Source organism: Hippocampus guttulatus, chromosome 10 (assembly GCF_054856545.1).
Source record: "Hippocampus guttulatus isolate MCC_2025c chromosome 10, RoL_Hgut_1.0, whole genome shotgun sequence".
NCBI classification, from domain to species: domain Eukaryota; kingdom Metazoa; phylum Chordata; class Actinopteri; order Syngnathiformes; family Syngnathidae; genus Hippocampus; species Hippocampus guttulatus.
The window spans coordinates 18,069,607-18,085,496 of NC_141270.1; the positions used below are offsets into that span (position 1 = coordinate 18,069,607).

The 15,890-nt window shown below is 42.6% G+C and overlaps 1 protein-coding gene across 1 annotated transcript in view; it reads left to right on the plus strand.

Annotated features, from left to right (window-relative positions):
* fancl (FA complementation group L) overlaps positions 1-15,890 on the plus strand; it is a 40,600-nt gene that overhangs the window by 7,735 nt on the left and 16,975 nt on the right. Inside the window, exons 6-7 of the mRNA XM_086122147.1 lie at positions 10,390-10,486; positions 12,531-12,599. Coding sequence (XP_085978273.1) covers positions 10,390-10,486; positions 12,531-12,599 — 166 coding nt within the window. The remainder of the gene's footprint in view (positions 1-10,389; positions 10,487-12,530; positions 12,600-15,890) is intronic.

Here is a 15,890-nt window from a genome sequence, read left to right on the forward strand (position 1 = left end):
GTGCATATGTTCACCTGGAAGTCTAACAAAATGTGGCACTCTTGAGAGAAAATGAAATCTCATTCCCAAACCGTTCAGACGCCAGAATGAGTGCGCTCACAAAAATGTTCATCAGCAGAAATACACTTCGTTCAATTCACGTCGATGAACTTTTGTTCCGGGAAGTGTGTATCAAACGGGTAGCCCTTCACATTTTTCAGTTCCCACCAAGTAGCTCCCAATTTAAGCTCAGCTGCAATCCATTTTACCTCCAACTAAATCAGGGCAATGTGTAAATCAGTTGTTTACAAGCTCCAAATATTTAATTCATTCAGAATTGTTGAGATTTTTTTATCGGGTTTGCAGGATAATTTTATGTTGGAAATAAGCAGGATGCCCTTTTTCAAACTATTTTTGTTGGTCAGAAATAACAGATTTTCAACGGTCTGTTTTCTCATTAATCTTGAAAAATATTCCGAATATCAATACACTGTGCTACAAGTGGGTCTATGTTTTCTTAAATTTGAAACGAAATACAGCATTCCTTTAATTGGTACCTGCCTATACAGTATGTGGGAAACTTGTGGCCGCCTCGCTACATTGTGTTGGCTCTGTTGGAAATGCCAAAATTGTGCCGTGTTTGGCATATTTTGTGGAGGATGGCAACCAAAGCCTTCACATACACTCCAATTACATTTCTGGGTTTTAACTGACATACACACAGGTTTCAGTCCCCTCTGGTGGCTTCAAGGTCATGGGGTGCCACGGAAGTGTACCAGTGTATATGTATGTGTGTGTGTGTGTGTATATATCCATTTTTTTTCTTTAAATTTATTTATTTACCAAAGTGTAGTGCACATTCAGAATCAGCTTCAGCTCAGCTCACACTGCAGTGCTCAGCGCATTACCATGTAGGTGAGTTTAAGAAAAAAAGTGTGTGTATGTATGTATGCATGCCTGTATGTACGTGTGTGTCTGTGTGTGTGTGTGCGTGTGTGAATTTCCCACCTTCATGGTGACGCCCAGTAACCTCGCGGCTGCCAAGTCATCCGCCACGAAATATTTCTGCATATTTCTGGTTCTGAAATGTTTTGGAGTGTCTCCAAAGATAAATTGAAGCAGTTGATTCCTCAACTCCTCTGAGATCGGCGGCTGATGCAAGGTTTTAGATGCTGTGCATGTCATTGTTAGTCGTTTATTCCTGAGTAGAGTGGGCATGTAAGAACCGCAAATAGGTTAATGTGGTCAATGAATCCCGATCCTGTGTCACAACAGCATCCAATTCAAATTTGCTTGTTTCTGCACACTTTTGCCCTTCAAAGGCAGTTTCAGGCAAATGACAAACCACATAAATGTCAACTTTAAACCATCGCACAGATTCATTTTGACATATGTTGTGCCTGAAATGTTGAAAAATTCAGATTCTCCTCTGCGAAAAGGAGATTCACTGTCCAATCCAGTCATTGTGACTTTACAGTTAAATAGTGTTAATGCTGCCATAACTCCTATATGTTTAAAGTGATTGCAGTTCAGTTTATGAACATAAAGTATTTCCTTTTGTCTTTATACGGTGTGTGAAAACAGTTGACATAATTTCCTGGAGAACAGCTGGTGGAACTCGAACAGGAACAAGGATATTGGTGTCATAATTTCTCTTTTCATCCAAGTGGCTATTTAGGGAACTTCTATCGAAATTAAAATAAGGTGTCACAACATAAAGCAATTAAGGAAATAAATAGTTTTTGTATTAATCTTTGGAACTTTTTGCGCATGCTCCCCAGAGGTATGATTATTTGTAAGTGTGTCAAGGTGTTTTTAATTAGAGGAAAATCCACTGCTGTGCTCTCTGAGTAGCATGTTCTGATTGGCTGACCTGCAGCAACATAGCTCTACACGAACAAAGGGTTTTTAATGACTTCCTTATTTTTAGTTATTGAGTAATAGTTAAATTGTGGCCACATTTATTAACTGTCAGTCCACGTGTTGTGACAGACCCTGTAAATATCACCGAATGCTCTCCTCAGGAGGAGTGGAGGGCCAGAATGGAGATCTCGTCTTCTCTTGCCTGGATTAAGCCTTGGCTACGATGCTCATTTCCCACTTTGCTCTTAATGACCACAGCTACAATTATGATATTAGTAAAATGCAAATAGCTCTAATTGAAGACTCTTCGGTTTTAATAGAAGGGGGAAGATATGCTGGAAATGGGACCAACATCATTTTCAACTTGGCAGTACGGTTATGAGGCATTATACACAGTGGGCCTCAATCTCCAAAGCACTTGAGAGTCGCTTAGTGTCTTAATTGGCACGGGCTGTGTTAATAGCCACTAGGGGTTTTTACATGTAATTCTGTCTGCTGATTGGACCAGGTAAATGAGTTGTTCTCTCTCTCTCTCTCTCTCTCTCTCTCTCTCTCTCTCTCTCACTCTCACTCTATCGTCGCGATGACTTTGGACCTGTCTCTCCATTAGTGCATTTTGAGAATGTGGTCATCCCAATTGGTCGAAGATGGCATACCATACAACATGAGGTCAAGTAGATCAGTCGTTATCACGTGGCCCTAAAATGTGACTGATCGTCGCCATATTTTTTTATTTTTCATTTTATTTTATTTTTTTTACAGCCTTTACTCTTCGTTTCTTGGTTTGAGAAAGTTAGATGTGTGATGTTTCACCAAATTCTCTTCCCAGCTCAACTGTCCAGGGTTGGCTATGTGGGTGACAACAACTAGATTTAATGCAGGTATAAGGTTTGGGTTTTCTGGAAAATTTTATACATGGGTCTGTCTGATGGTCTTATACAGTATTTACAGTGTATGTCGGGGATTCGTTCTTGACGAGAGAGTGGGAGAGAGGGAGAGAATAAGTTTTTTTACCCAATACGATACGCATCCATATAAGTCCAAACGGTACGACACAAAGCGCTATTTCACTTTGTGGAATGAGACAATTCGATACGGTAAAGGCCATTTCGATATGATGTTTCGATATGGTCATAATGGTGTTTCTCGTAATACTCTAGCACAGGGGTGGGCAAACTTTTTGGCTCGGGGGCCACATTGATTTCTAAATTTGACAGCCGGGCCGGGTCAGCACAAGATACAGTACATATAAAAAACTGTATATGTTGACAGTCCATACCAAACCTCAACAGAACAAAAGCATTAAAGTAACACCGTACTTTTTTTTTAATAAGAACAGTGAAACAACTATGATGTATGTCCTGTATGAACGTCCAAGTATATGAACAACATGTGTGACAACACAAGTAACAAAGTACAACAATATATTGCCCAAAAACTGCAGCATACAGTACAGGTATATGACAAAATATAACAAAGTTAGGACCATTTGCTACAAAATGACACAAGTAAAAGACCTAGTGGCTTTCTTTCCATTCACTCACTGTCTCAAACTTGACCTCCCCTCGATCTCCACACAAGACAGCGTTGCTCAGCTGATGTCGTGCAACGAACTTTTGAAGCCAGCCACGGGACGCTTCGAAGCCCATCGCGCTATGGAACTAGCTTCCTCTCTTACTAGCGGTCCAGTTTGCGTAAAGTTTTTAGCACGATAACAGTCAAACCATTCCAGGAAACGCTCATTTACTCGACTGTCTGTTGAGCCGCAAACACTTCATTCTGAGCATGGAAATAGCCAGAATCGGACTGAGCAAGAATCGCTTCCTCGTTTTTCTTTCTTTTTGGTTTTCCGGGAGTGTCGTAGATTTGAGTCTTTCAGAGCGTCTCCTGAATGTTTCATACTTTGTAACCCGCTTCGTTTAATCAGATACACTTCACTTTCTCTTCCGCGGCCATTACTGTTCCTCTTCATTTGGATGCCATGATCTGCAGGACGTAAAAGTTTTTGCAATTCCAGTAACACTCACTGCAATAAAGAGTCACTTGCATGTCGCTGTTTTGGATCCAATGATAGAAAATAGCGGTGTCGCGCGGACACACTTATTCCGATTGTATTGTGTTGTATTGTTGTATCGAGCGGGAGTTCCTTAAGTTGGCGCTACTTCAGGCTTCCGTATCGTCTCCCCCTTCCTCCCTGTGCTCTGCAACTTCAAGTAACTGCGCCACCTGGCATTGAAATGCCTGTCATTGCAAGTCCAAATGAAATGACTTTACATCGAACCATAATTGTGTACCAACCTTTGGCGGGCTGGATTTGGGCCGCGGGCCGTAGTTTGCCCATCTCTGCTCTAGCAAAAACCATATAAAACGGAACAATCTAGGTGTCTTTTTCAACAATAACTTACCTTGTTTTCAGAATTAAATGGGTTTTTTTTAATGCATGAAATCATCAATGTAAACAAACCCTTTTGATCAAGTGCTTCTTTTATCTGAAAAATATTCAGCATTCTCTTTTTGTGCAACAGAAAAAAACCATATATATATATATATATAGATATATATATAATATACACACACACAAGTATTAATACATGTTATTTGTTCCACTACATTAACTCAATTTGATTGATTTTAACACAATTCACATTGTACTTCATTTTAAAAAACAGTTTTGCCTGTACCATCAGGTCTGTGATTTGCGAGATAAATAAGTGGTTACCGGTAATGGAAAAAAAATGAACTACTCAGACACCTGTTATATAATAGCAGTTTGTGCTATGGCCCTGTATGTGATTTGTGATATGTGAAATAAATGTTATTCCACTTTTTTCTCTTTTGAAGCCCGCAAAATTGTTCAACTTTAATTCCGCTTGTGGCTGCTGTTCGGGTATTCTATGCTGTTGTCTGCTGTATCTCAAAAGACACGCAGGATATGATGGGGCTTTTGCTGGTGCCATGACTAAAGTGTGATGTCACTGGATTATCTTTTTCTTTTCATAGAGCCACAATTATTTTATTATCGCATTCTACAAAGCGTCAACGCTCTCCTCTGGATGCTTGTCACTTGGTTCACTTGGACAGATGTATTAAATGGTCTCGCTTGACGGATGCGTGTATTTATACAATACAATACAATACATGCTGATTTATATAGCGTTTTCACAAGAGCGGCAGCTGTAACAAAGCGCTTAACAAAACAGTTAACATAAAGTAAAATAATAAACACAACACATAACATAAAACACGGACAGTCATGCAGTTCTAACCACTTTTCCATTACACGCTTTGTTGTTTGAAGCAGTTTGAGATGAAAGAGGAGAGAATCAAAGTGTCCTTTAACCAGTGGATCAGAGACGTCATGCTCAAAATGTGCACACGTCGGCTACAAGCTAAGTTTCAAAGTCAACAAGAAGCTGTAGCATCCATTGACAAAAAAAGAAATTGGTTCACTTCTCCTGTCCCATGGAAATCCATTTCAAATGCAAGCGGCGACTCACGGTTCCAAATACGCATCGGCGCTCTGCGCCAACGCTCCTCTCTCCTCATCCTCAACTTCAGCAGCCATCCATCCAGCTGCACCAACGCCGACTGTCCAACAGCGCCGACATCTCCACTGAACAAAACGGGGTTGTGAAAAATGCTGCCCATTACAGGCGCAAAAAACACAAGCGCCCCAGGTCTGTCCAGCACCGACAGTCAATGGCGCCGACATTCCTCCCAATCAAAATCTGTGCTGGTACAGGCGTGCTGCCGAGAAGGCGCAACCACCAAGCACAGATACTTTTCCTTTGACGAATGTCATGGCCAAAAAGCGCTGAAAACAGTCTATATCAGGTCCACACGATGAAACAACAAACAACATGTGACAAAACAAAAGACAAAAACAGCAAAAAAGAACAAAAAAGCAAGGCTCTTGAAGAGCACTTGCCGAAGGCTGCCTACTCGGGCGCCATCCGAGGCCAAGGACCGGCTCGAGGAACACATCTCTGGTACTCGAGGATATTAAGTTATCATGATTCAGAAGATGTCTTCTGCTGCTAGATTATATTTATCTGCTTTTGACATCTTGCACTGCTATCGGTATCAAAGCACCGCAAAGGCAAGGATATGTGCGAATTACAAAAAAAAGATGTTTGAAGATGAATCAAGCGATACCATAGATATAGAGCGATTGGGGATAAGAGGTGGGGAAATAGAAGCAAATTGGCCTCATCATTACATTGTGCGTTTCGATGTCTGGACTTCAACGTCGATGCCCTTCACTTGTGTTTGATTGTGAGTGTGCGATTGAACGGTCACATTTATGAGCGACTCGCTGCGGACATCGTCTGCCATCATTCCATCACTTTACTAAGAGCGTGCGTGCGTGTCATCCAGGGGGATACTGCTCGCATCACTCCTCTGTAACACACTCCATAAATAGTCGGCAGATATACAGCCACGTCTCAGCTCTGCACACTCTGTAAGGCACTGTAAATCTCTCCGAAGACTCTCCAAGTCCTTTGTCTTCGATCAGTCTTTTGTCTCAAAGTTTCAGTTGGCTGGAAAGTGTACTGGAAGAGGGGCAGCTCTCACTCCATCATCGTGTGCTGGCCCAACAGCAGGGCAGTAAATCTAAGTGTAGTGTTGGTGCATGACCCGGACAGATCAGTGCAGTGTCCTCCGCCTCAGCAGGTTGTAATCAGCTCAGGAAGGAGCGATCTAATTTATAGGCTGACCGTACCTTGCGACCATGATCTCACTCGTAAAGTCATCCAGAGAAACATTAGTTGTTCCCCCCCCCCTTTCATTCTATGCTTTATGAAGCTGTACAAATGATCACCAGGGCTCTACACTCACTTTTGCGCTTGTAGCACTGATGCGACCAACTTTTTTCTGTTGGTTGCACCACACAGGATTTGGTCACACTCTTTATTTGCCTCTGTGTCGTCGGGTCAAGTGGCATAACATAGTTTCATATGATGTAAAGATTGACAGTGACTGAAGATATATTTTAGCAAGCTTTACTCGAGAAATATAGCAAGCTAAGCTACAATACCGTGACAAAAGTAGCAGAACTACATCAAAGCTTTTGGTGTTTATTGGCTGAATTATGATGACTAGCTTAGCTGGCGATTGTTTTGTTAACTTTGGGAAATACCTGAATATGTGTCCTTAAATTTATGCTTGACTTTTTGGATGCTGACAAAAGCTTCCTTTTGAGGTTGCTCAGTACACTCAGGAACGCACTGTGTAACTCTTAGGCTTTGATAAATAGCATGAGTTTGTCACGGTATGGCCATGTGGATTGCTCTGATATTGTCTCCAGTTGTGCACTTTCCATATCACTCCGCACGATTCCCAGGCACCGTCTAGTGTGGACCGCAACAGAAGAAAAGTTTTGTAACATGACATCAAACACAAGAGATTCATGTCAGGTTTACAAGTGCCTGGGGAAACGTTGCTTTCATGGGCCATGTGATGACCAAAGTAGGGTATCTTCCAGTGTTGTGTCCAAGGACCGGCAACCCGAGGCCAAGGCCAAGGCCAAGGCCAAGGACTTGACTCCGAGGCCAAGGCCAAGGACTTCGAAAATTTTCTGGGGCAAGGCCAAGGCCAAGGACTTGCCTCCGAGGCCAAGGCCAAGGACCAAGGACTGATTTTGAAACTGAGGCCTAGCCGAGGACACGTATAAAACAATGCTATCATACCACTTGGCAGGTCTTCATGATTTGCAACACCCCTCCATCATAACCCCTTGCACTCCCTAACGCTTGAATGAAGTGTTTTTATTCAAAGAGTAGAACAGTCAGGGTACGTGTTATTTATACTGAGAAAAAAAAAAAATCATATGGTATACATTTATGAATTAATGTTTTAGTGCGGTAGTTTCTTAATATGAAGTAAATCAAGGGCAAATCACAGGCATGACATGGCACGGAACACAAGTTGAGAAATGACTTTGCATACAAGTCAATCACTGACTGCAGAAAAAGCGCTAATCTCTCAGTGATAATTTTACAGTTTACCGGCAGCGATTCCCAGGGACTCGCTGATCAGAAAAGTATGAGTGCCATTATGGATTGAGAGAGTCCCAAATTTCGAATTCTGAAAGGGTCTACTTATTCAATTGCATATGATAATAACACAAACAACAACATATACATACAATGATAAACAAATGCTGCAAAAATTTAAATAATTCAGGAGCAGGCCTGAGGATTTCGGAAATTCATGGTAACCGTTTTTCGGTTCCGTCGGATTACCCAATGGGAAACCACGATAACAAATGTTGGGTTCCGTAAACGTTCATCATGGGAACCCATTTTTCTATTTTGACTGATATTGATAATCAAGAATTCCGAAACTCAAAAGTATAATGTTTCAAGGGTCAATGTTTGGAGACTATGCATTAACAATGAACATTACATCAGCAGCTGTGTACTCCAGGTTTATTCCAAAAAATAAATGGATCAAAAACTATTGTACTCATGTGGCATCATCAGAGTATGTTTTCCAATCTCACACTGCAAAGATTAATTGACTGGTAATCATTAATACAGGTAAGTATTGATGTGGCTTGACATCCTCTTCCCAAGACGATGCATGTGTAATGTACGATCAATTTGACGAAATAATTTAACACACGTCATCATGAGTTCTACCAACAGTTAACATTAGCATTACTACACCTTGTGACGAATGTTTTATTCATAAAGTTACCATGCTACAACCAGTAAATTATAGAATAACCAATACTGTTTCATAATATTTTTCACAGCGATTAGCCTACAAATCTAATGACCAATTTGCCTCGTAATCGTGCCTCGCGTCGTATTTCGCTCTCGCGTTCTGTGCATACGTCACAGATGAGTTTAGTGATACGCCCTTCGGACGATTCATACGAAAAATCAGACAAGCATTCCCATTTCTTAAATATCGTAATTAGTAGACCTTGGTGAGTTTTTTGCGCCGCCATCTCAAACTTTCATCCGCGCGATTCCTCAGTTTGCGGACTAAAATAACAACCCGCATGCGCACATAACGTCATCTATTGTGTCCCCCCCCAACACTGAAAACAAAACAAAACGAAAGTAAATTAGAAGAAACACGTGCGATGCACTTTTGCAGCCTGTTAACTATCGTAGCTCACACGTACCGTTTTAAAGTGCTTCCCTGGGCCCTCCTAGGTTCCTATTCTTTGCCCGTGCCCTCGGTGAATTGTACACGAAGCAAACTCTGAATGAGAATAATGTCGATAACAGATAGAGCGCAACAACTCTGATCACAAGCTGCAATTGCAGACTGCAGAGCGCAAACAACTTCCGGTGACATCATCCCGCGCCACCATAAATTCAAGATTTACCTGCTTTATTTTATTTTCTAAATATTTATTTTGTGAAAAGGAGACTGATAGGATGATTGTGGTGCAGCGTACATTAACACAAAAATATATATTACTAACATGTACAAAGACACATAAATGGTTGGTTTGTTTTTTTTTCCTCCTCGACACTCTTCGGATCTACTTGGGACCTGTTTTAGATCTACCGGTAGATCAGGATCGACGTAATGGGCACCCCTGCTTTACACGCTATTTAAACTGCCGATCGCGAACGCAACAAACCGTGATTGAAACTAACTGTGATGCCGCTCTTTATACGTTGCGCTAACTGTTACCTGTCAGTGGCAGACCCGCCCCTCTTAAAGCGCCAGAGTTAATCCATCAAATATGGGTTTCCTTGGATGGAATTTATTAGATTCCTTCGTGATTTTTGCGGTCCTTATACAAGGGATTCGAGGCTCTAATCCCTCATTGTGTCCGAGGACCGGCAATCCGAGGCCAAGGCCAAGGACTTGACTCCCAAGGCCAAGGCCGAGGACCAAGGACCGCCCCTCGGTCCTCGAGCCGGTCCTCGAGGCCAAGGACCGGCTCGAGGAACACATCTCTGGTATCTTCACTCCTGAAAAGTTATTTGATGGTGATGGTGTTCAGCTTGGCTTGGCTTTTGGTTTTGACACAGCGTTTCAGTCAGTGTAGCCCGGCCATCGCTTAAAAGTTACAGATCTTCATAGAGCCAAACTGCCAAATCATATACAAGGAAGCTCAGGGTGGGGACAGCATTATGCAAATTAGCTGTGTTATCTCCCAATCTGAAAAAAATTTAAATGGCTTGCTCACAGCCAGATTTGTAGAAATATGCATCTCACAAAAAACAAAACAAAAACAAACAAACAAAAATAAACCTTACTTGGTTTTTTTATGTAACACTGGGTCAGCAGGGACTCCGGGAATCTGTATCTGGTACTAGCAAAGAAAGTATATTTCCGTAAAATGACCCCTTCAAATGAGGAATCCAATGCAAATATGTTTGTATGTAGTTATTTGTTTTATTTTGATGTGACATCTGTACTTTAATGAACAGGCATCAAGTGTGTTGGTATTTTGCGTTAAAGCTGAGAACAGCAACGGTGTCCAATGGTTGCATTTGACAGGCATTAATAATAATGCATAATATGTTGCAAACTGAAAAGTACGTTGATGTGCTTGTGTGTTTCGATTCGCAGGCTACTTTTCATCGACACCCAATTTCAGATGTTGAGGATGAAAGCTGAGGACTCCTCTGGACGGCAACACATTCTTACCATTAACCTGAAGTCCAAGGTCAGTGTGTCTCCTACTTGAGTGTATGAAAACACACAGTCGGCATTCATGACTAGGTCATCTTCCTGATAAAAATCATTCATTATCACATGGAACGTGGTCCATCTTGATGTTGATATTCAACCAATCCAGATGCGGGTTTGACTTCATTTAACACATATGGGCCATTCAATTTTGCTGATAGCAAATCAGTGATTTACATCTGGGCCTCGAATCTGGGGCAAACTGGAGAGGGTGTACAAACTTGATAACCCACTGTGACTGAGATGTAGCACAGATAAAACATTTTCACACAGACCTCGACATGATAGAAAATGATCCTCTATGAACAGAGAACTACACTTCCTCTTATCTACATTGGCCTGTCACCATTTGCTGCTTTCAAGACTATGTACATGGACAGCAACAACCATCCTCCTGTAACTGTTGAAAGGAATCTTGGACATGACCCGCTGTTACCCCGTATCGAGAAGCCAAAGGAAGAAAACGGAAATGTTGCTCTTGCTTGCTGCCATTTAAGATCAAAGTGTAGGTGCAATAGACACTGCACATATCAAGCCTCGTGTATTTTGCCTTTGTATTGCCTAATGACAACTTTGTTGATGTTTTGAATTTAATAATAAATAATAATCTATGGCGAACACATCTCATCTAACGAAACTTCCATACAACATACAGTAGATATTACATTCAGCATCACAAGATCACAGTTCAAAAGGAAAAAGCTTTTTTCATTTAGTGAGGTGCCATATTCCAATCCCCCCCCCCCCCCCCCCCTCCTGCCCTACCGCCCATCTGAGCAAAGAAAAACTCCCGGAAAACCAAAAAGAAAGACACCTTGAAATGTGAACTCATATGGAAGGATCTCCCTTCCAACATAATGAGCAGGTTGCAGTGGATGCCAACAAATGACGGAAGGGTAGGTGAAACCAATCAGTGCAATCTCCTCCGGCTCGGTAGTTGGTGCTCCTCTCAGGAAAGAAGTGTTTAATTTAAATTTATCGGGGCAGCAGAGTCAGTGACGGTGATTATACTCACCAAGTTATCGTGAGACACTTAATTGAACTTTTTGTTTTCCTCCCCTTGCCTACATGCTTACATATCATTCGATTAGTGAATTGCTTCTTTACTTGGTGCAACACGTTTCTTTGACAGTCATGACAAATATTATCACACTCTTAGCTTTTTTTTTGTTAAATTGTTACTATTTTTTTAATCTGGCTGCAAAAAAAAAATGGTTACGCTTAGAAGTTTAAGGTAGGTTTTTCACGGTTAATACTTTTTATTGCACTTCTTAAGAGTACACACGACTGTTGATTTATGATATTTGTTTGACATTACCACGGTGACATGATGCTTAGCTAAGCCCAGCTGACATCCACCTGGGACAAGGGAGAATGCTGAGAGCCCACTCGGTGCCCACCTGCCCACTTGGCCGTTTACACGCTTCTTTCTGGAACTGTGAAAATCCCTTCGAGTTCTTCCTGCCTTCCAGCTTCTTCCACAGGATCGAGTGCCAGGTCATCCCTCACTAAGCACAGCAAGGGGGGAAACGGTGCTGGAGGAGTTGTGGATGACAGGGAAGGGAAAGCAAGGGTAATGCTGCAAAGTTATGGCTTGATTTTAAAAAGGGAGAGAAAATATCTTGTTTATACTGTTGCAAAACATATTATTGTCCTTCTCTTACCACCCCTTTACTGTCACGTCCAGGAAGGAGGCAGCACTATTTTTAAGCTCTATTTTTATTGTTAAGTGGGGAGTATCTGTATGTTCTTGGAATGGAGATTTGAGTTATTGTTGTCGACACCGAATCTGCTTAAAAGAAACATTTTTCAGAAATGTCGAATCAAATTTTGTCCCAATAAATATTGGGCATCTCGTTGGTTGAGTTAATCAATTAGCATTATTTTGTGATTTCCAAGTGTTTTAAAGATATTTTAGGTTTTATATTTCTTTAATATTATATTTTATATGCTCATGTGTTGTTGTTATTGTCAGGTTTTTAATTTCGGGTTCTTAACTGCCCACTTTTCCCCATCAACAGCACCCAGCAGAGGCTCCTGAATGCTCAGCTAACCTGCCCGTCCCCCTTCTATTAAAATGGACACCACAGGTTTGCAAATGTTTGGGGACAAACATCTTTTTTCAAAATATGATGAGATTTGATTTTATCTATCATGTGTTTGCATATCCTCTTTTATGCATATCTGCTGTATGCTTCTTCCGTTTGTAGCTGTTCCTTATAAGCATTGCAATTCCTTTGTATGGTGGATAAAATGATGATACAAGTACTTTATTTTGGAATGTGATTAGAATTATACCATTATACCACTCTGGCATTTATATGACATTCCTTCTCTCTTTTTCTCTACTCTCTTTTTGTTGTTGTTGTTTTATTTTTTTGTTTTGTTTTTTGTGGGGGGAAACAAAAACCTTGCTTTGTCCGAAATCCCTTATTTAACATGTGGCTAATGGACACGGAGCACAGGATATTTTCTATTGCCACCACTCGGTGTTACTTTCTCTGTCACACCATCTAAATGCTGGGGGGGGGGGGGTTCCACAACCAAAACTCCTCTTGGCTTTTCCTGTGGCCTGGCAACATCAGAATCAGAATCAGAATCATCTTTATTGGCCAAGTATGTAGAACACACAAGGAATTTGTCTCCGGTATAACACGCTGCATTAGTATCATCGTAAACAACAAATCATTGAACCATTTTAGAGTAACCAGTAGCAGTATTTGTAGTACAAGAAGAGTGACTACGTCAGTGACTGTTTAAGGAGTTAATGGCTAGAGGGAAGAAGCTGTTTAAGTGTCTACTGGATTTGGTGCGCATGGATCTGTAGCGTCTGCCTGAAGGGAGTAGCTGGAAAAGGTGGTGGGCAGGGTGCGGGGGATCCAGGAGGATTTTCCGTGCCCTTGTCTTGATTCTTGCAGTGTGCAAGTCCTCAAGAGTGGGTAGGGCGGTGCCAACGATTTTTTCCGCCGTCCTAACTGTCCGTTGAAGTCGGATTTTGTCCTTTTTTGTGGCGGCCCCAAACCAAACCGTGATGGAAGAACACAGGATTGATTCGATGACTGCCGTGTAGAACTGTCGTAGCACCTCCTGTGGCAGGCCATGCTTCCTCAGCAGCCTCAGGAAGTACATCCTCTGCCGGGCCCTTTTCAGGATGGAGATGGTGTTGACTTCCCACTTCATGTCCTGGGAGACTGTGATTCCCAGGAACTTGGAGGTCTCGACGGTTGACACGGGGCAGTTGGATAGTGTGAGGGGCAACTGTGGAGAAGAATGTTTCCTGAAGTCCACGATCATCTCTACAGTCTTGAGCGTGTTCAGCCCGAGGTTGTGTCGGCTGCACCAGAGCTCCAGCTGCTCCACTTGTTGGCGGTACGCAGACTCGTCGCCGTCTTTGATGAGACCGATGACCGTGGTGTCGTCTGCGAACTTTATGAGTTTGACAGCTGGATCTGTTGAGGTGCAATCGTTTGTGTAGAGAGAGAAGAGCAGTGGAGAGAGGACACATCCCTGTGGGGCTCCAGTGCTGGTGGTGCGTATTGATGATGTTGTTGCTCCCAGTCTCACCTGTTGTGTCCGTCCCGTCAGGAAGCTGAGGATCCACTGGCAGATCGTAGGGGACACACCGAGGTGGAGAAGTTTGGGGGTGAGGAGTTCCGGGATGATGGTGTTGAACGCAGAGCTGAAATGCACAAACAGAATCCTTGCGTAGGTCCCTGTGCTGTCGAGGTGCTCGAGGATGTAGTGCAGACCTATGTTGACTGCGTCTTCCACAGACCTGTTTGCCCGGTAGGCAAACTGGAGAGGGTCCAGCAGGGGTCCGGTGACGTTCTTTAGGTGGTTCAGCACAAGGCGTTCAAAGGACTTCATGACCACAGACGTCAGGGCGACAGGCCTATAGTCGTTCAGTTCCGATGTTGCCGATTTCTTGGGAACTGGGATGATGGTAGACTGTTTGAAGCAGGATGGGACCTCACACAGCTCCAGAGATCTGTTGAAGATTTGTGTGAAGACCGGAGACAGCTGGTCAGCGCAGACTTTCAGGCAGGAGGGGGACACTTTGTCGGGCCCCGCAGCTTTCTTGATCTTCTGCTGCTTGAAGAGCCGTCTCACGTCCTGTTCGTGGATCTGTAGTGGAGAAAAAGAGGGTGGAGGGGTAGATAGAGTAGTTTCTGGTAGAGGTGGGTGTGTGTGGGAAATGGGGGTGTCCTTTTCAAATCGGCAGAAAAACATGTTTAGTTCATTAGCAAGACCCTTATTGTTCACTGTTTGGGGGGATGGCATTCTATACTTAGTGATTGCTTTCAGGCCATTCCATACAGATGCAGAGTCGTTAGCAGAGAACTGTTTTTTCAGCCTCTCTGCATAGCTTCTCTTAGCGATGTTAATTTCCTTTGTCAATTGGTTTCGGGCGTGTTTTTACAGTGCCCGATCTCCACTTCTAAATGCGGCCTCTTTCTCTTTCCTGAGTTGCCTGAGTTTGGGAGTAAACCATGGCTTGTTATTGTTGAAGGAGCGGAAGGACTTCGTTGGTACACACATGTCCTCACAGAAACTGATGTATGATGTTACAGTGTCTGTGTATTCATCCAGTGTGCCCGTTGAAGTTTCAAAGACGCCCCAATCAGTGCAGTCTAAGCATTCTTGTAGAGCTAGCTTTGCTTCATCTGTCCATTTTTTCACTGTCTTAACAACCGGTTTAGCACATTTGAGTTTCTGTCTGTATGTAGGTATTAAGTGGATTAAATTTGATATTATACATTTCAATTTGTTCTCTTACTTCTTACCCTTTGTGTGCGAGGACTCTTGCCACGAAGGACCCATAATAACAACTGCTCACCAAGTTCCCACAGCTTGCCACGCCTACTTTCTTGTCTGCTGAGGAGGTGACTGGTACCTGACAAAATCAGAGGCTTTTAATACTGCTAAAATAGCTTTGGCCAATGCTGCTCTGATGTCGCGCCTATCTCACAGCACCTTTTCAACAGGAAGCTCTACAAAAATGAAAGCAAATGTATTCTCAGGCCTATCTGTGTTCTGGTGTTCTTCAAAAATGTTTTGCCTCTCATCCCAGCAGCCTTCATCAGCTGATGCAAGAAGGCTACATAGGACAGCTCTGTCCCAAGTATTTATCCTTCAAGGTATAGGCACGCTTAGACGAGGATGGTTTACAGTGTCTTTTGACGGGGAGTTTCTTGGTCTTTTTGTCGACACTTTGGGTTCCTGTTGGAGGGCTGGAGATTCATAGCCTTTGTTTGACCATAAGCTGCAAGACGTTTGCCATGGCCAAGACCGCACAGCCGTGAGCTGGTCCACAGCTTTGTGCTATTTCAGAATATACGACCGACATCCAACACATGACTCTGTATATTCGAAGCTGGGGA